The following is an 18179-nucleotide window of genomic DNA, read 5'->3' as shown; positions in this document are numbered from 1 at the left end:
CAAAGGAAGAAACCGGAGACGGAGGGAAAGCATAGCAGTTAGATTCAGGTAGGCAGGGAGACAGCCTCAAGACAGAGGCAGTGGGGGGGGGGGGGGCAAGGGAAGAAAGAGAAAGGGAGATAGGGATAGAGGGAGCGAGGGAGGAAGGGGGAGGAAGGGAGTTTCAGAGGCAAAGGTAGCAGTGGCCATATGATGGGAACAGGGGAAGGGGCCTGGGGCAGGCAATGCCTGAAAATATAATTTTATATATTTATATTTATATCTCACATTCCACACATCAACTTACTAGTAGGGAGGGCCAGGAGGGAGGAGACAATACTGAGGAGGGGATCTAGCCAGTTGCTCACCTCCTCCCCGTTTGACCTCCATGGGGTCCAAGCAGGGACATGCAGAGGGTATGTGGGTTTCACCTGGGCCTGGGACTCTGCTGAAGGGGCACGGGGTGAGAGGACTCCAGGCCCCAGCATCCTTGAGCTCTCAAGATTAGTTCTGGGAGAGCTTTCTGGGAATAACCATGAGACTGAGACAGGGGCACACACAAGACCACGGTTGGGTTGGAAGCCAGACAGTCAATTGGGAAGTGTATCCAGTCCCAGGGAGGCCGCGTGCTGCTTGGCCCGGAGGCGAAGATTTTCAATGCTCGTGGTTTTACTGTTCAGGGCAACTGAGGCAGGTGCCAGGCCTGTAGGGGGCGCCGGCAGCAATGGGGACCCCCAGACACCCTGGTGGGCAGCAGCAGCAGCTGACAGGGATTGGTAGTAGGACTGGCAGTGCAGTGAGCTCAGTGGGGTCATGTTGACACCTAGGTAGGGCACCGCAGCAGCCGCGGCTGCAGCCGCAGCAGGTGCCGAGCCTCCCACTTCAAAAGACGAGTAGTGCACCAGGTTGTTGGTGGCTGCCATGTGCTGGCGAAACTGCTCCTGGAGCCGGAAGAGGCTGAGCGGGGAGGAGGAGTAGGAATGGGAAGGGCCCAGGAGGCCTCCCCCTGGTGCTGCAGGAGTCATGGGCAGGCTGCCTGGGGAATCTGCAAGCAGAGAACAAGAGGATTGGCCTTGGAGGAGGTGGTCCCTCGGCTTCCTGTTGGTCCTGCAGTGAAGATAGTCTTTGGCTGACACCATCACCGCCCCATATCAAGGGAGATGTGTGTGTGTGTGTGTGTGTGTGTGTGTGTGTGTGTGTGTGTGTATCAAGACATCCTCTGAAGTGACCCTCAGAATTTGGTTGGGAGGGACTTGTCAAGCTCCAGGGTTCCTGCCTGGGCACCCATGCCTGAGTTCCTGGGAGCCCCTCAATCTTTTCAAGGAATATCCAGGAAACTCATCTCCTCCCTCCTTGCCTAGCTTTGTGTTTGAATACACCTCATGCCAGAGCTCTGTTCTTCTTAACGATGGCTAGGGGTGGAGGCTCCAGCCCAGAGCAACTTTGTAGAAAAGAGATGGATATGCCTAGCCCTAAAAAAGAACCATCCCCAGCTAAGAGTGGTGGTGCACACCCTTAATCCCAGCTCTCAGGAGGCAGAGGCAGGTGGACCTTGGTGAGTTCAAGGCCAGCTTGGTCTACTTAGGAAGTTCCAGGTCAGCTGGAGCTACATAGTAAAAAAAAAAAGGAGCATTCTCTAGACCAGAGGATCTCAACCTCCCTAACAACCATAAAATTATTTTTGTTGCTACATTGTAACTGTAAATTTGCTACTGTTAGGAATCAGAATGTAAATATTTGTGTTTTCCGATGGCCTTAGACGACCCCTGAGAAAGGGTCCTCCAACACCCCCAGTAGGTCATGACCTCTCAGCAGACACCCCTTCCACAAGAGCTCCCAGATGAAAAAGCATGGGCCAAGTCCTAAGAGAGGTTTGAATCAGGGTGAAATCTGCTGTATGGCAATCTCAGCAACAGTATGGTATTGTGAGGAAGAGGCCCGGTCGGTCGTCCTCATCAACCTAGACCGTGAACCCAATTTGGACAAGTTCAACAGAACCGCCATATACAGGCTGCCCATGCATGCTTCTGCATTGCCAGGGGGGAAAAAGGTGTGGTATTGACCTAGCACACACCAGTACATCTATACAGACTGTTAAAATAATTGCTAAATGGTGAATGGGCTCTAGCCGGCCCCTCACCTGTGCCCTCCTCAGCCTCCCTGTGCCCAGCCCTTTTCCTGGACCTTTCAAGGACTCAGCCACACTAGAGGGTGGACATGGGTCACAGGTCATGCTCCTGAATGCCTGTGATTGACCCTCTTGCTCTGACCTACATCACACACTCGGGTCTATCATGCCGGCTTTGGCTGGTCTCCCTGACCTGTGGGTCACCTCCCACCCAAGCCTCACCTGCCTTGGGGCTGCCCCTCTTGCAGCCCTGCACCTTGCTCTCAGATCCAGGGCTCTTCTCGGCTTTGGCCTCCTCGGCCCCAGCACGAGAGTCCTCCTCACGGTCTGGCTGATCTTCAGGGGCTGACTCACTGGCCGATTGCTCCGACAGACTCAGCTGAAGCTCAGCAGGCGGATCACCACTGGGCAGACTGGGAGGCTGTTCTGCCTCTAGCTGGGTGTCTGAGGCTGGGGCCTCCATCTTGCCTTCTCCATGGGAGCCCTCGGCCTCCTTCTGTTTCTGGAGTTGTTCTTTCTGCAGGCTGCGCTGCTTCTTCCGGAACTTGGCCCTGCGGTTCTTGAACCAGACCTGGGGGTGGGGGACACAAAGAAGAGCAGTCAAGGGAGGAAAGACTGTACCCTGGGCACGCCAGGAGAAGTGTAGGTGATAATCCTCCACCCAACCCCACCTATTCTTTCCAAATGGGAATGAGGGAAGTAGGCATGTATCTCTGCACTGCCCTAGCAAACGGTAGGTCCTGGATAACTGGACACCAGTTTGATGGCTAGCACTCATCTGTAAGGTACAGATGGGAGAGTTGGATCCTACCTGCACGCGGGCCTCGGGCAGATGGGTACACATGGCCAGCCTCTCGCGGACCCTACCTGCACGCGGGCCTCGGGCAGATTGGTACACATGGCCAGCCTCTCGCGCATGACCACATCTGGGTAATGCGTCTTCTGGAAGGTCTTCTCCAGGGCCTCAAGCTGCTGGGCTGTGAATGCCGTGCGACTACGACGTTGTTTGCGGTGCTGGGAGCCATAGCGAGCCTCCAAGATGATGTCTTGAAATGTACAGCCGTTGGAAGGCAAGCAGAGGGGGCCCATTTAATTATGGGAAATAAGTTTTGAATCTGATCCTGCTCTGACCCACTTTGGATGCCCAAACAGACATCAGAGCTTACCCCTGACCCTTGGAAGTCACCCATCCTCTTTCCACTGGCTGGTATTGAAAATCTTTCCCTCCTGTCAACCTCCATTCTCAGAACTACCAAGGACTAATTCAGCTCCACATGGCTATCAGGCACATGAGTGTTGGAGGGTATCCTCCTGATCTAACTGGTATTAAGGGTGTGTAGATAGGTAAGACCTCAAGATCCTTAAAGTCTCAACATACTAGACCAAGAATGAAAACACATACTTGCAATCCTAGCACTCACGAGGCCGAGACAAGGAGGCTTATGGGTTCAAGTCTAGCCTGAGATATACAGTGGAACCATATCTCAGAAAGAAAAAAGTCTCGAGATGCTGTAATATTTTGAGATGACATGCCGCTAATGACCTAAAAACCCCTATCTCAATGATTCTGATCTCCTGTGGGCCTTGGACTCTGGCTATTAAGATTCCCTAGCATCAGAATATGGACCCTTAGCCTTGGGAAGCCTGTTTGTCAGCTGGAGCTGATCGAAGATTGCTTAGGGGAATTCTCACCTGGCATACCATCCTCTTTTACATCAGCTCTCATTCTCTTCCTTGGTCTCTATGTCTCTGATGGAGAAACATTAGATTCCTGGTCGTATTTCCTAAGCAGAAAGCTAAGCTCTGGCAGGGCCCTAGGCACATGGGACAGGCTTATTACACCCAATCTGGATCCCCACACTGCAAGCTCAGAGGGGAGGGGCAAAGGCTGTGGAGCGTTGATTCAACAGGCTTGCCTTTGTGTTTGGTAACATGAAAACCAGCCAGAATGGTATCTCTCAGGCTAGTGTCCAGTCCTTTTCCCTTCAGCTGACTGGCACCTGGGTTATATGTTCCAATCACACGAAAATGGACCTTGTTGATGCTGGAGGGAACTCAAGTTGGTTTTGCCTATGAACAGTACCACAGACTCATCCTCTTGTGCCTCTGGAGTTGGGAAGCTTTCGACAGAACCCAAAATGGGAAATGGACAGCAAACCCTAGACTTTGGAACTTCTTCAATTAAAGGAGAGACCCTTTATAACGTGTCCCAACCCTAGCCCAGGCAGGCCTGAGGTCATGGGTGCTACCCTTGGGCAGGGAAGGGAGCAGGGACCACTTAGTCACATCCATTCTGGTGGAGAGACAGCAGCTCAGCATCTTATTGCTAACTCCAAGGACTATAAGGGGTGGGGTACTCAAGGGGAAAACAGCTCCCTAGTGGAGCACCTGCCATGGAAGGTAAGATTTCCATAAAAATATCCTAGTGGAGCTCATTGCCTCCTTTGTTTTGGCATTTTTTAAAAAGATTTGTATGTATGTATGTATGTAGTGTTCTGCCTGCGTGTATGTCTGCAGGCCAGAGGAGGGCACCAGATCTCATTACAGATGGTTATGAGCCACCATGTGGTTGCTGAGAATTGAACTCCGGACCTTTGGAAAAACAGCCAGTGCTCTTAACCGCTGAGCCATCTCCCCAGCCCAATTTTGGCATTTTGAAAGTGGGCTATACACCTCAGTTCCTCTGTTCATATCCATGGGCATGAGCTTCTGTCCTGAATCATCTCTGTGTTATAGTCTTTGAGGTAGATCTCACTATCGTAGATACCATTATCACATTAGACAAAGGGAATTCACCCCTAACTAGGGAAGCAGCCATACTGGGGCAGGTCTGCACTGACCACTGCCACACTGGACACTAGTGCCTACACTGAGCTAAGAAAGGTGACCAGGGACTCAGTTGCTCAGAGGCCTGGCAAGATCTAAAGGAGTAGGATTGGCTGCCAAATCCTCCCTGCCAGACTGGTATCTCAATGCAGGCATGGTTCTCAGACCCTCTCCCATCCCTGTGCCTGGTCTCCTGCCAGTCCTTCCCCCTTTGCCGCACCTTCAAAAGGCATCTGCCTCCTGGCCTGCTGGCTTTCCTTTCTTCACCAGCCCAGCATGCTGCCCTGAGCTGTCCACCATTGGCTCTGATCACCATGCCATCTCGTGATCTGTGGGCACTCGGTCTTCCAAGGGATTCTATGAAGTCCTTTACCACCACCTGACAAGGACACCAGTCCCCACGTAACAGGATGGGTTTGGACTGGAACATCATAAACTAGGTGGCCTCATTTTCCAGGAAATGTAGCCTGCCATCGATGTCATTAACTCCTTCTCATACCCATTGTTATTATTTGGATGTAAACTGGCCTGAAGGATCACATATTAAAGACTTTGTCCCCAGACGGTGGCACTAGTAAAAGGTGATTTGGTCATGAAAATGCTAACCTTATCAATGGATTAACCCATTAATGAATTCACAGCCGAATGGACTGCCAAGAGACAGGCTAAGGAGGAGGAAGTGGGTGGACCTCTGGGGGACATGTCTTGAGGGGTTTATCTTATCCTTGACCCATCATCCTCTCTGCTTCCAGCCTTCTGTGAGGTAAACAGCTTGACTATGCCGTGCACTTTCTGACATGATGCCTTGATACAATCTCACAGCAAATGGAGCGAGGTGACCATGACCCCAAACAAGTCTCCCCTCTTTTAAGTTGTTTCAGCACAGCCGTAGAAGCACTGGCACTAAAACTAGCATAGAAGCAATCAGGAAGACAACCAGAAGTCAGAGGTCCGGGCTATAGCTCTCTCACAGACGCTTGGGACTTGCTTGGGGCATTGAGTACTAGTAAGCATAGCCCGGCTTTTCTGACCACTTCACACGGCCTCCTGCCAACAGTCCTAGCACTACCCCCGTCCTAGACGAAACTTGGGTTCAGAGAAGAAAGGTGAATGGGTAGACAATTAACTACAAGTCTGACCCCACAGTTTTAGCCGTACTGTCGTGTCCCGACCCCCGCCCTCTCCACTACTTATTCTCTCTGAGCTTCAGCTCCTTTGTCTATAAAACAAAGTAATAACCTTCTTCATGGGGCTTGAAGATGGGGAGAGAGAAAAAGAGAAAGAGAGGGGAGAGATCCACAGAGCAGCCTGGCATTTAGCCAATACTCATGGGGAGATACTTTGTATCTCCAGTCTCCTTCTTTGCGGGTTTGTTATGGGGACCTGAAGGCTGAGGCAGCTCCAGGACCAGCACAGGGCAAACAAGCAAGAGGTATCCCACAGGCACCTGCACAGATGTTATATAAATGTGTTGCCAAAGCCAGCAGAGCACAGATTTTGGCTCGTCATCTATGTTACTAAGTGACCTAAGGCTTTCTAAGATACCTAGAATAAGCTGCTAGCACACCCCTCCCCTTTTTGTCTTCTCTAGCCTCCTTTTTCATTCCCCCAGCATCTTGTCCCCGTGGCCAGGCAGGTCCCCAGGGCCCTTACCAGCTAGGCGCTCAGCCAGTGTAAGCGCGTGCACCGATGGCCGGTAGTCAGGGGCATGCTGGGCCTGCTGGGCTGCCTGCTGGTGCAGGTTGTACATGGCGCTGAGTGAGTTCATCGCATGTAGGGAGTAGCCATTCACCCCGTAGTGCTGCATGGCGGCATCCGCCTGCCGGTGGAAAGAGAGAGAAGGATCATGAGGTGAGGCTGTTGCAATCTATCCTGGGAGAAACATGGATCCCAGCCCAGAACTTCAATGCCCACTTTACCCCAAGGACTTCTACACCAGATCAGAAGGTGCCCTTGCCTTGCCCACAGAGTGCCCCGGGACTCCTCTTTCATTCACCCACTCATCCAGTCATTCACTCTGCAGGACTCGGGATGCCCAGTTAGATGGCTGGGGCTGGAATCACAGCTTTGGTCCTTTGGAGCTTTGTGACTTTGAACAATTCACCTAACTTCTCTGACCCTTAGTTTCTGTATCCAGAAAAGGGCACTCACCATAGGGCTAACCTGTGATTACTCAGGACTAATATTTATGACATGGCCTGGGGTTGCTCTGTGTGTCTCTGACTGTCCTGGAACTCACTCTGTAGACCTCGAACTCACAGAGATCCGCCTGCCTCTGCCTCCCTGAGTGCTGGGATTAAAGGCGTGCACCACCACCGCCCAGCAGGGGCCCACTCTTTTAATCACACCACTGGGGGCGTGGAGACAGGGAGACCAGGAGTTCAAGGTTATCCTCAGCTACAGAGCTATTCAAGGCCAGCCCAAACTACAATGAGATCCTGCTTCAAAATAAAACAAACAAGTTAGTCCTTGTGACTGCCCAATCCATTTGCTGCATTATATAACCCTCTCTTCACTCCCGTCCCCAGGCAGACTCATGTGTACTTCATCGTCTCACACAGGCATCTATTCAGCCCACACCGCTGCGTTTCCCTGGAGCCAAGTCCAGAGCTGGATTCCCTACTGAGGCATTTGCTCTGATGAGAGGGTAATTTAAAACCCTAACATGCTTCACAGACATAAAACTATTGCTCTTATTGTTACACGTTCACAGGCATTACCTCTTTTATTCTCACAAATCTCCAAAAGGCAAGCAAGCCAAGAGCCACAAACCCCATTTGCAGGCTTAGGAAAAGAAGAGAGTCACGTTAAGGCAGACAGCCAATCCAAGGCCTGCCCCACTCCATGTCACTAAGGTCGTGTTCTTTTGCAGTCAATTGCTCCTAGAAGGAGGTACCAAGGAACACATCCTTCCTAGTGAGATGTCTTATATAAGCAAGAAGCTGTCCAGGCCCCATCAGTCCCAGGTCACCTGGACCTTGCAGTCTTTTTATGAGAGCACCCCACCCTGCATCAGCTTGAAATGTCAGTTTTGGAAAGTGCCTCCATGTTTGCAGCCACTGGAAGACACAAAAGTGTACTTATTGCCTGGATAGAGGAGGTAGAAAGGGAAGGCTGAGATAATGCAGGTTCTTTTCCTAGGGGAATATGTCCAGCCGTCTCAGCTCCCTGTTCTTACTGAACCAGACATTTGTATATACAATCATACAAACATATACAACCACAGACAGCCCACACAGACATACATACAAAGACATTGTCGGGAAAGCATTCACAGAAACCATTTACCTACCCAGAATTCAATGTCATCATTCCAAGTTTCACATACATTCTCATAGGTGTCAATTCATGCAACAGTCATCTATACACACAGACGTTATACCATACACATTGTACATTTATGTATTAACTATGTGTTAAATACCCACCTACCAAGTACCAAAGCCCCCTAACGCCGTGGAACTTACATTTCATGGACATAAAGAAAAATTTAAAAAATCTATAAATGTACTAGGTCTGATTACATAGGCATGTTATACCTCAGCTGTCTAGACACCCAGGCCTGAGATCATGAGGTCAAGGTCAGCCTGGGCAACTTAGTGAAACCTTGTCTTGAAACAAAAAATATAAAAAGGGCTGGGCATATAGTTCATTGGTAGGGCACTCGCTCAGCAGGAGTGTCCATAATACCTTCAATTCAATCCCCAGAGTGTGTGTGTGTGTGTGAAATTAAAAATATATGTATATATCAGGTAGGAACAAATACTCTGAAGTAAAATAAGGCAGGAAGAGAGGACGACAAGAAACAGAGGGGCGATTATTTCAGAGATGTGAAGCAGGCATGTGAAGCCAGGGAAAGGTCTTCCTCACTGGAAAATCAGTAAGGACAAAGGCCCTGAAGTGTGAACAAGACTGAGCCTAGGAAGCAACAGCACCAGGGTGTGGACTGGGGAGGAGGCTCAGCAGTCAAGAGCACTTGTTCTCAGAGGACCAGGTTCTCTTTCCAACATCCATTTGGTGGTCGCAATCATCCATAACCGCAGTTCCTGAGACCCAGTGCCATCTTCTGGCCTCTGAAGCCACCAGGCACCACAGGTGGTGACATACATGTAAGCAAAACATTCATGCATATAAAATAAAATAAATAAATCTTAAAAGAAAAAAGGAACACCACAATGGTGGGGGACACAGCAACTGGAGGTTGGAGATAGGACAGCTATGGGGGGTGGCTGCTGGGAGGTTTCTTGGTCCATCATAAAGAGTTTGGGATTTTATCCTGAGTGTTGGAAAGTCCCTAGAGGATCTTTTATAGAGAAGTAATATGGTATTATTTGGGTTAGGGGTGTGTGTGTGTGTGTGTGTGTGTGTGTGTGCACACATATCTGTGCATGTGATTTGGGTTAGGTGTGTGTGTGTGTGTGTGCGCGCACATATCTGTGCATGTGATTTGGGTTAGGGGTGTGTGTGTGTTTGTGTGTGCACACATATCTGTGCATGTGATTTGGGTTAGGGGTGTGTGTGTGTGTGTGCGCGCACATATCTGTGCATGTGATTTGGGTTAGGGGTGTGTGTGTATACACGTATGTGCATGTACATGTAGAAGATAGAGATCAATCTCAGGTGTTGTTCCTCAAGAAACAGCCACCTTTTTTTGAGACAGGGTCTCTCCTTGGTCTGTATGCTGACAATTCTGCTAAGCTGAGTGGCCAGCAAGCCCCAGGGATCCATGTTGCACAGCAAGTACTTTACGTAGGCATTACTCCAATCTCCATGATTTCTTTTTTTTGGGGGTGACAGGGTTCAAGACAGGGTTTCTCTGTGTAATAGTCCCGACTGTCCTGGAACTCGCTTTGGAGACCAAGCTGAACTCGAACTCACAGAGATCCACCTACCTCTGCCTCCCAAGTGCTGGGATTAAAAATATGCACAACAACCACCATCTGGCTCATTAGTTTCCTGATAAAGTTTATTATCTATCTATCTATTAATTTATTTTGTGTGCATGTGAAGGTGTATGTGTGTGGACATCAGAGGACAATCTGTGGGTCATTTTGTCCTTCCACCATCTGGGATCTGAGATCAAACTCAGATTGCCAGACTTGGTGGCAAGTACCTTTTCCTACTGAGCCATTACACCAGCTCCAGGTGGAATGGAGCTTTGTGTGTGTGTATTTGTGTGTGTGTTTTACATTTATTTATTTACTGTGTATAAAATGTGTATACAGTGTTCTGCTTGCATGTATGCCTTCATTTCAGAAGAGGGCACCAGATCTCATTACAGATGGTTGTGAGCCACCATGTGGTTGCTGGGAATTGAACTCAGGTTTTCTGATAGAGCAGCCAGTGCTCTTAACCTCTGAGCCATCTCTCCAGCCCTCTTTTTTTTTGTTTGTTTGTTTGTTTTTGTTGTTTTTGTTTTTGTTTGTTTGCTTGCTTAATTTATTTGGATGTCGGGTGGAGAAGTCTGGGGCTGGTGGCTGACCTCATCCAATAGTTACAGAGGCCCACTCTATGCACCACAAAGGTGAGCAGAAGTCTAAGAGAGGAGGAGGAGAGGTGTGGTGATAAAATGTGTTTAAACATTATTATTTCCCGTAGCGGTGGTCGTCCTGGTGGTGGCGCATGCCTTTAATCCTAGTACTGGGGAGACAGAGGCAGGTGGATCTCCAGGCTTGAGCCCAGCCTGGTCTATAAGAGCTAGTTCCAGGACAGCCAGGGCTACACAGAGAAACCCTGTCTCAAAAAACAAACAAACAAAAAAAACTAAGTAGGAGAAGCCACAAAGCTATCGTTCTGTTTTGTTTGAGACAAGCTAGCCTCAGACTCACTCAGCGACCCTCAAGTGCTGGTCCTCTTACCTCCCCCTGCTCAGTGCAGTTGAACTTGAACCCAGAGCCTTGGGCATGCTAGGCAAGCGCTCTATTGTATCTCCAGCTCTAATGTATGCAGTTTTGGTACTGAAGTGGGATACTTAAGAAAAGGCAAGTTAAGGAAATGAAGAAATAACTCATTAAGGAACCAAATGACACATGACGAAACCCTTAGCTATAACCACAGAAAGAAAAAGAACAATAGTTTATTTTTCACCGATTAGATTATCAAACACAGAGAACAATTATTATCCAGGGTCACTACACAGGGGGGAGGTAAATGGTCCTTCTCCTACCTCAGTGATGAAAAAGCTCTTTATTCTCCGCATCCAAAGCCTTCAGAGAGCATATCATCTTTCATTTAACAATCCCATTTCTAGAAATTTATCCCTCAAGTATGCAGAGATATGTGTACAGGAATATTTATCACATCACTGCTTATGATGGCAAACAATTGGGAAACTAACTGTCCATCGAGAAAGGATTAGTTCAGCAAATGAGGGTACGGTCACGGCCCACAACGAAATACAGCGCATAGCTTAAAACAATGATATGTGTCTATATGTGCTGATGCTCGCAATATATGGCTGGGTGGAAGAAATAGGTAACAAACAGGATGCCTGATGTGATCTCATTTTTGCAATGTATGAATAAATATGCATAGGAAAGAGTCTAGAAGGTTATGCCCTGAAATGTTGACAGAGGTTATCTCTAAGAGATAGTAGATGGGATTATAGGAAATTTCCACATTTATATATTTATTATATTTATAATCTCCTTGTTGTTGGGGTGTGAGTGGGTGGATGGTTATTATCTATTCCAATGGATGTAGAGATGGAGCTAGGCTTCCAAGAGTGTCACAAGCTCCAGATGGGGCAGGGGAAACAAAATCTGAAAAAAAAAATCTCTGGCCCAGTCCTGTGACTAAAGGCCACTCCCCCACCAAACTCGGGGCTTTACTGCTTTAGAGCAAACTAGTGTAGGCAGCGGCATCTGGCTCACTTAGTGATCACAGGTCTCACATCTCTTGATACACAAGAGTCGGGGTTGTCGTTTTTGTTTTGAGCTGGGGTCTTTCTGTACAATCCTGGCTGGACTGGAACTCACCATGTAGTCCAAACTGGCCTCAAACTCAGAAATCCACCTGCCTCTGCTTCCCAAGTGCTGAGATCAAAGGTGTACCCTTCCATCCCAGCACAAAGCCTCTTCAGTAAGTTAGTCAAGAGATACATGACCCAAGTCTGGCTTCCCCTCCACCTCTCTGTCCAGCTGGATGCTCTGCCTCTTCCTCAGCACCCAGGAATGTCTCGCTACCTGCCACTCCTTGTTGCTTTTTTCTATAGGCCTCTACCGGGAATGCAGACTTCTCAAGAAGTGCTAGCCCATGGACTCGACATCCCTGCAGTCTAGGAGTAGGCTCCAGACAAGTACACCTGAGGAAGAAAACTGATGATAATCGGCAGTTATGCCTCCCATTTACACAACACACTTTCTCTACCAAACACAACGCTATGCACCTCACATGGATTTTCTCTCTCTGCTGGGGTTGTAATCTTAGACCTTGTTCGTGCTAGGCAGTGCTCTACCACTAAGCCACACTCCCAGTATTACACAGCTTTTCTGCATTCTATCACCTACATCAGAATATGATAAAGACACTTTTAGCTCCCCCACTAGACAGCTCCTTTGTAGCAGAGACTATATCTCATGCGTTTCTGGACACCCCAACTCCAGTCCAGATTACCAGGTCTCACACAAAACCATCACTCGGGAGATTAAGATTTGATGAATGAATTAATGACAACTATTTATTAAGTAGCTCTGAAACACAGACATCACCATCAATCCTCCCAATGCCATACGAGGTAGAAACTGCTATTATCCCTATCTTATATATATGGAAATGGGAGATAAGAATGATCGGATAATTTGCTGAAGTCCAATCACCCAGAAAGTGATGGCATATTTCCACAGGTGAAGTTTCTGTCGATCCCCAGGCATGTAGGATCGCACCTCAGCATATGCCACTCTTCAATGCCTATCGTCTCTGATTGGATCCAAGGCAATAAGAAGACAGAAAAGAAAATACTCATTTCCCGCCATCACATATGGCCATGTGTATGTATTTGAGCATGTGCACAAATATGCATTCACATGTGTGTAAGTATGTACACGTGCACTTTGAGATGAGACTGTGTGTAAGCCAGGTCGTCCCAACTGAGCTCTTGTCTCTCCAGTCTCATATTTTTAGATTTATTTTTTTCATGTATATATGTGCATCTGTAGGTATATATGTGTACCATGTTCATGAATGCCTGTGGAGGTGAGAAGAGGATGTTGGATCCCCTGGAACTGGAGCTGTGGATGGTTGTGAACCACCACATAAGCTGCTGGGAACTAAGCCTAGGTCCTCTGCAAGAGCAGTAAATGCTCTTAACCACTCTGCCATCTCTCCAGCCCCTCGTCTCTTTTCCTCAGTCCAGCTGGATATCAGGGCTTCAGCCTCCTCTCAGTCCCCAGAGGGATCCTTTTCTAGGGATGCTAATTCCCACCTCAGCTGCATACAGCTTATATCCATATCTATGTGTGTGCACTCACAGGGATCCAGCACTGAGTGAACGTGCATCCGTCTACACTTATGGATCTGTTGCTCTTTTACACGTCTCTGCAGTTAAGTATATCTGTGAGCCTCTGTACACAAATGGTGTGGTGTGTGTGTGTGTGTGTGTGTGTGTGTGTGTGTGACCCCAAATGTCACTCTAGGAAGTCACATGGGCCCCATCTTCTGCTGCTGAGCCAATGTATTCCCACTCTTCCTATCTTGAACAGGGTATGAAAGACATCAGGAGAGGAAGAAGAATTACAAGAAAAGAAAAAGAAATCTAGGGGCTGGAGAGATGGCTCAGCGCTTAAGAGCATTGGCTGTTCTTCCAGAGGACCTGGGTTCAATTCCCAGCAACCACATGGCAGCTTACAATTGCCTGTAACTCTACCTCCAGGGATCTGACTCCCTTGCACGGCGTACATGCAGACAAAATACCAATGCACATAAAGTAAAAATAAATAAATCATAAAATAAAAGAAAAGAAAAAGAAATCTAGGAGACAGAAGGCTCAGTCAGCATAGAGAAAATACACAGGATTATTTTACCCTTTTTCTTCCTTTTTCTTTTTTTCTTTTCTGCAATACCTAATACAGAGCCTGGTAGGCATCTTGTGCTTAGCAAACAACACACATTAAATGGATGAGCGTTTTAGATCAAGATATGATGAGGGACGCAAAACCACCATGGTGCACTATGGTCACAGAAAGGGAACGATTCTGTCTCCATGAACATGGTTGATAGATAAAGGTTCGTGCTAAGTGGGTCCTTCCCTGCAACACAGACAGCCTGGACCTGCCTGGACTCTTAGCCACACCCAGCAGCCAGAATCCCTTCCACACTCAGTGCTGAGGGCCACCTAAGTGGCAGCTCTGCAGGGCCTGGTGGAGGCTCCAAACCCGGCCTGCACTCTCAGCCCCAGGCTGGGCCTTGCATGGGCTCAGCCCACTGCACACTCCAAACAGAATCAATTATATATTTAAAAGGTGCCGCCCTGCAATTCCTGGCGAGCCAGGAGAGCCATCCATCATGGTGCGGCCGCGTTTCACAAGCTGTCGAATTGTGCTTACATTGGTTAAAAGAATCTTTATATTTCATTAAGCAAGCAGATCGGCGGATCTCCCGCCACAGGCGCCATATAGATGGCTTTAATTTTCCAAATCTGCAAATGCATCCGTTATGTCCCCGCGTCGCTGCTGGCTGCGGCCTAATGCCCAGCCAATCGAAGAATCAAGCAGAATTTTATTAGGGGGCATTTTTTATAAATTAACAGCCACACTCCCAGGAAACCACATGTGAAGCGTCTTTGATTAAAAGGGAAGTGGACCTTTCCTTTGGCCACACCCTGCTCGGTCACCCCACAGGCGGGCGCCATCCTTCTTCACCTCTTTCTCCCTCAGTGTCTTCTCATTCCCACACATGGTGGAGAACGGGGCAGAGCAACTTCGTTTCAAGGTAAGAAAGCAAGATGTGTGAAAACCAACATTTTAAGAACCCCGTCGTACCCCGTCTCCTCCACTGGCCCAAGCATCCTGAGGCGTGCCACCTCACTAACAGTGATGCTACCTTTCACTGGGCTTCGCTGTGAGCCAAGTCCTGTTCTAGCACCGTGGATCTCTCACTGAAGAAACGTCAATACAAGCCCTGTTCCATAGGCACTACCATGCCTATTACATCAGTGAGAAAATGAGACTCAGGGAGATTAACATCCACTGCCCAGGATCTCACAGCTAGCAAGTGTAATGGCAGGATGGAAACCCGAGTCTCTGAGGAGCTATCTAGCACTAATTTCTAGCATGGGACCAAGAATCAGGTGGGCCCCAGGGAGAACTAGACCTGGGCATCAATGACGGAGGAACTGAGTGGAGCCTATTCTTTCTCTGAGAAATGCTGCTGCTGTCCTGTTAGCCCTGGATGTTCTAGGAGAACCCTTCATGGAATACACCTCCGCAGCTACCTTTCCTACCTAGCAGTTTGAACTCCTGAAGGCCTTTTGCACCAGGAAGTAGAAAAACATAAATACACAAATACAGAGCATGAGGCCAGAGCTACACACACACACACACACACACACACACACACACACACACCACATGGCCTGCTATGTGACCTTGGTTCCTGTTACTTGTTCTGATATAACATTGACTCATTGAGCTACCCCAGCAGAGAGAGACCTTTGTCATGAAAAGTGTGATGGAGCCAGGCACGGTGGCCCATGCCTGTAATGCCAGCACTTGGGAGACTGAAGAGCTAAGACTGAGATGAAGGTGTTTAAACTCAATCTGGCCAGACATCTATGAGGGATGCTAAAGAAGAGAGATTCTTTTCCATGCAAGTGACTAAATACATGTGCACTGTGGAGTAACTTCACAAGATAACCTAAACCAGGCGGAGGTGGCGTACTCCTTTAATCCCAGCACTCAGGTGGCAGAGGCTCGCAGATCTCTGTGAGTTCGAGGCCAGCCTGGTCTACAAGAACTAGTTCCAAGATAGGCTCCCAAAGCTACAGCGAAACCCTGTCTCGAAAAAACAGGAGGGGAAATAAAAAGATAACCAGACATCTTCCATCTCGAAGTCACTTGACCCAAGCTTTTCAGAGTTTTGTGCCTGGCACCTACCAGACACTTGGCTTCAGGATCTTCATTAATTTCTTTCCCTGTTCAACTAGGGGGGGTACTTTTATTACTGCCACTCTGCAGATGAAGAACTGCAGCTAAGGAAAAACTCACAGTTAAAAGCTGGAAACGCTGAGCCTGACCCCGGTAAGCACCCCTGTTCCCACATCTGTCCCTAGTTCTCAGTTGTGAGGAAGCAGCAATAAGCATATGATATGTGGGATGTGGAGCCCCCTGCCTGCCCAACCCAAAGACCCTCAGGCACAACATCTGGGCATAGGCTTGGCACGGAGACATTCCAGTCACTCCTTGTCAGATATTGTTTGCTTTGTAGGAGTTCAGTGATCCCTAGATCTGCCATTGCAAATCTTCCCAGCTCTCCGAAGTTTTCATCTAAATCAGGTACTCAGAGGTGGTGCAAGCCCTGGGGCAACCCCATCCTCTCCTTGCCAGTCACCTGATTCGCCCCCATCATGTTTCCCACTGGGCACAGGAAGTGGCCAAGGAGACATTCTAAAGAGAGAAGATAAGAGCTAATGGCTAGAAACATGGCATCCTTTGTTTCTGATGTCTTAGAACTGAGAAGTCTGGGGAACAGTCACTTCCCTCGGACCCTCTCCCTGTGTTAGCAGCTTTTGCTCCATTAAATCTTCAGTGGACATTCAATCCCATTCTTTTGCCCATCTTTCCATCATCTCTAGCACCATCAAAGCCAAGTTTTCTTTTAAAGACAGAATCAAAATCTCCTTTGCTCTCTTGCACCTTGCTAGCCCACTACACCTTCACCCTGCCACCAGCCAAGGAGGCATTGTTTCCTAAAGCCACTATGCCACTGCCTCCTCCTCTGGGGATACTGTCCCCCAATCAGCATCACTGGGAGAACTCTTGATTCTTCATACTAGCCTTAGCCACCCCCTTCTCCAGGAAGCCTCCCCCAAGCCTCCAGGTAGAATCAGGTGCCTTCTTTAAATTCTAGCCACAACTTTTCATCACCAAATTGTATATTGACCCACTTGCCTGTCCTCTACCAAAGATAAGACAACAAATTTTACCAACCATGCTAGATAGCTGACAAGCAGGGAGAGTTGTGGGTTAGACTGTCTTAGGACAATCCAGCCTGCCACCCCCTAGAGGAGCTCAGAAGCTCAAAGTTCACCTACGCCCTCTTCAAATTCTCACTACAACATTGTAATTCCCACTTAGCTGATAAATGCCAAGATATGGAGAGGTAAAATCACCTGTCCAAAGCCACACAATTAAGCCGCTTAAGCAGTGTGGAATCCAGGAAATTTGACTCCCAAGTATGAACTCGATATCTACCAGAGTTCTAAATCCTGGCCAGTCTGAGGTTCCCTCTACAGCCAAGTCTGAATCCTCAGCTGGTACTCAGCACCCAGAAAGCAGCACACGGAGGATCTGGCATTGATTCCACAAGTAAACACGAAGCCACTGTTTGGCCCACAGTGCACTGGGGTGGAATGAGTTCCAGTGTGAGCGTTCAGATGATACAGGAATTATAGATGGAAAGATGCTCCGGGTGAAAGAAAAACAGCTGAGATGTGAGAAGAGCCCAGAACCGCGAACGAGTGGCCTGACTCCTTCCCCACTCTTCTTCCCCTGTCCCGTGTCAGCAGGAAAACTCCACTGTCCCCACCAGACACCTTTTGACCATTGCTGTTGAGGTAGCGGAATCCCAGTCACCCTCACTGCAGGCCAGCCTCCCCGATGGTCCTGGAGTTGGAGCCGAAAAAGCAGACAGGTGGGCATGAGGTGTGGCTTTACCAGGGAAGGGCAGCAGGGATGCGGGACTCTTCGACAGGCACCCAGCACCGGCAAACTGCTCACACAAGACTCCTCGCTCTTTCACGCTCACGGGTGGAAGCAGGAGAAGGGGTGGGGGTCTCAAGATGACCTAGCCTGCTGCCCCCATGAGAAGATCAGACGCTTAAAGTTCCCTACACACACTGTTATCCATTAACATCCAATTACTCCTCGGTCCGAGCCATTAATTATAAATCAGCCGCTAATTGGGGTAATTAGCCCCCCACAGGCTAATGGGCCAAGACTGAGGAAAGCCCTTTTGCCTACAGTCCTCGATTTTCCGAGGTCCTTAATGTTGGGGGTGCTAAGTATTCAGGCGGCTGAAACTAAGATAAAAT

General features: G+C 48.6%; 1 protein-coding gene across 2 annotated transcripts; it reads right to left on the bottom strand.

The window, feature by feature from the left end:
• Window positions 1-569: 569 nt before the first annotated feature.
• Dmbx1 (diencephalon/mesencephalon homeobox 1) lies at window positions 570-6749 on the bottom strand. 2 transcript variants are annotated; one of them, XM_041653019.1, is made up of 4 exons: window positions 6587-6749; window positions 2975-3153; window positions 2330-2678; window positions 570-1024 (listed from the first exon to the last, which is right to left on the bottom strand). In XM_041653019.1, exons 1-4 carry the CDS (start codon window positions 6738-6740, stop codon window positions 570-572), a joined length of 1137 nt encoding a protein of 378 aa, XP_041508953.1. In that variant the 5' UTR covers window positions 6741-6749. The 2 variants fall into 2 exon arrangements, with proteins under 2 accessions (XP_041508953.1, XP_041508952.1); XM_041653018.1 differs by having other exon boundaries at window positions 2975-3170; window positions 6589-6740.
• Window positions 6750-18179: the final 11430 nt, after the last annotated feature.

This window comes from Microtus oregoni, unplaced genomic scaffold, assembly GCF_018167655.1.
Source record: "Microtus oregoni isolate MIOR12 unplaced genomic scaffold, Mior012 000005F_ref0000423, whole genome shotgun sequence".
NCBI classification, from domain to species: domain Eukaryota; kingdom Metazoa; phylum Chordata; class Mammalia; order Rodentia; family Cricetidae; genus Microtus; species Microtus oregoni.
This window is presented reverse-complemented; position numbering and strand designations above follow the sequence as displayed.